The sequence below is a fragment of the Salmo salar genome, chromosome ssa09 (assembly GCF_905237065.1).
Source record: "Salmo salar chromosome ssa09, Ssal_v3.1, whole genome shotgun sequence".
In the NCBI taxonomy this organism is placed as follows: Eukaryota; Metazoa; Chordata; class Actinopteri; order Salmoniformes; family Salmonidae; genus Salmo; species Salmo salar.
In genome coordinates this window covers 88,280,976-88,282,798 of record NC_059450.1, presented here as the reverse complement: position 1 = coordinate 88,282,798, position 1,823 = coordinate 88,280,976, and the positions used below count along the sequence as shown (strand labels likewise).

Below are 1,823 nucleotides of genomic sequence, written 5' to 3'. Positions count from 1 at the left end.
ATGTGCAGTCAGTTGCTAAAATGAAATTATAAAGTAAACTCAATGAATTCAAATACTTCTCAATGGTAACTTAAATTTGCTTAGCTTTTTCCCCCTATATTGTTGAGTAAATACATTCACACTTGCATTGTTTTCACCTCCCTCTTCATCCTCCCCATCCTCCTCCTCCTCCCTCATCAACCCCACATACCAAAAAAAGGCACCACAGCTTCAAAAACAGAATCATTGACAAGAAAAAGAGACACCATCACATAAAATAAACACCTGAATGTCAAAGAGGCCTCATCACATCCTTCACGCTATTATCATGTCAGAAACAGGCCAAAACATCCGTACTCCCAGACTGTGTTTCTCCCAATATCCACACTTCGCACACAGGTTTATAGTTGGTAGTATGCAAGTGAGGATTCTGGGAGTCAAACCCGTTTCAGTGCTATAATTAAGGTTCAGTTAGTTGTGTAACAGCCATGTCCAGTGACCTCCTGTCTAAACCCCCAGACGGGACGGGACAGATGTGGCCTAGTGGTTGGAGAGGACAGGAGATACTTCAGTAACCTCCATAAAGGTCTGTGTTCTCTCCATATTCTCCTGTCTTATCTTGTTAAGGAAACAAAATGGCGACTGGTCAGACAGAGTGTTCTGCTATGTCTCAGTTCATCTCAGTTGATCTGTGACTCCAGTCCAGTCTTACTCTGGTTGCATGACAACGCTCCAACGCTCCTTCACATGTCACTCAAATGAAAAAGTAAAACAGTTAACTGAAGGCCACGGAGAGGCTTGCGCAGGCCAGAGCAGGTGGCTAATTTCATTCCACTCAGGCCTAGAAGAAGCATCTGTCTTCATCCTAACTTTATCCAGGCTGAAGACTCACATTTGGAGCAGGAATTCCCAAGTGTGTTCTGGAAATTCCTATTCCGGGAATTCCAGCATTCCCTCCAGCCATATCAGACTCACAGCAACAAGGCAGGCAAGAGGAGAGGAGGAGGAGGAACACTTAGTGAAGAGGTAAACAAACATCCATCTCTCTTTCTCTCTCTTTTCCGCCATCCCTTTCCTCTTCTGTTTCTGTACCTCTCCTCCATCCCTCTCCTCTTCTGTCTCTGTAACTCTCCTCCATCCTTCTCCTCTTCTGTTTCTGTAACTCTCCTCCATCCCTCTCCTCTTCTGTCTCTGTAACTCTCCTCCATCCCTCTCCTCTTCTGTTTCTGTAACTCTCCTCCATCCCTCTCCTCTTCTGTTTCTGTACCTCTCCTCCATCCCTCTCCTCTTCTGTTTCTGTACCTCTCCTCCATCCCTCTCCTCTTCTGTTTCTGTAACTCTCCTCCATCCTTCTCCTCTTCTGTTTCTGTAACTCTCCTCCATCCCTCTCCTCTTCTGTTTCTGTAACTCTCCTCCATCCCTCTCCTCTTCTGTCTCTGTAACACCCCCCCCAGCGTTCTCTCCATGCTCTCAGTCTCTCCCTCCATCTCTTCCCCTGCGTGGGGTCAGGGGTTAGAGGTCAGAAGTAAGCTGACCCCTAGGTGACCTTGTCCTGAAAGATGTAAAGGTTGTTACTGGCTGCCACGGCGATTATATTTTCCTGTGGGTGCCAGGTGGAGTGGAGGATTTTCTTACTGAAGTCCAGACTGTCAACAGTCACCTCGTCTTTACGACGCTTCCCTCCCACACACACCTAGAAAGAAGGAGAGGAGAGGTAAGGAGAGGAGAGGAGAGGAGAGGAGAGGAGAGGTGAGGAGAGGAGAGGAGAGGAGAGGAGAGGAGAGGAGAGGAGAGGAGAGGAGAGGAGAGGAGAGGAGAGGAGAGGAGGGGTGAGGAAAGGAGGG

The 1,823-nt window shown here is 47.7% G+C and overlaps 1 protein-coding gene across 1 annotated transcript in view; it reads right to left on the bottom strand.

Annotated features, from left to right (window-relative positions):
* Positions 1-1,342: 1,342 nt before the first annotated feature.
* The window catches only part of LOC106612152 (serine/threonine-protein phosphatase 2A 55 kDa regulatory subunit B beta isoform), a 19,614-nt gene continuing 19,133 nt past the window's right edge, over positions 1,343-1,823 (bottom strand). Inside the window, exon 10 of the mRNA XM_014213078.2 lies at positions 1,343-1,672. Coding sequence (XP_014068553.1) covers positions 1,517-1,672 — 156 coding nt within the window. The 3' untranslated portion in view covers positions 1,343-1,516. The remainder of the gene's footprint in view (positions 1,673-1,823) is intronic.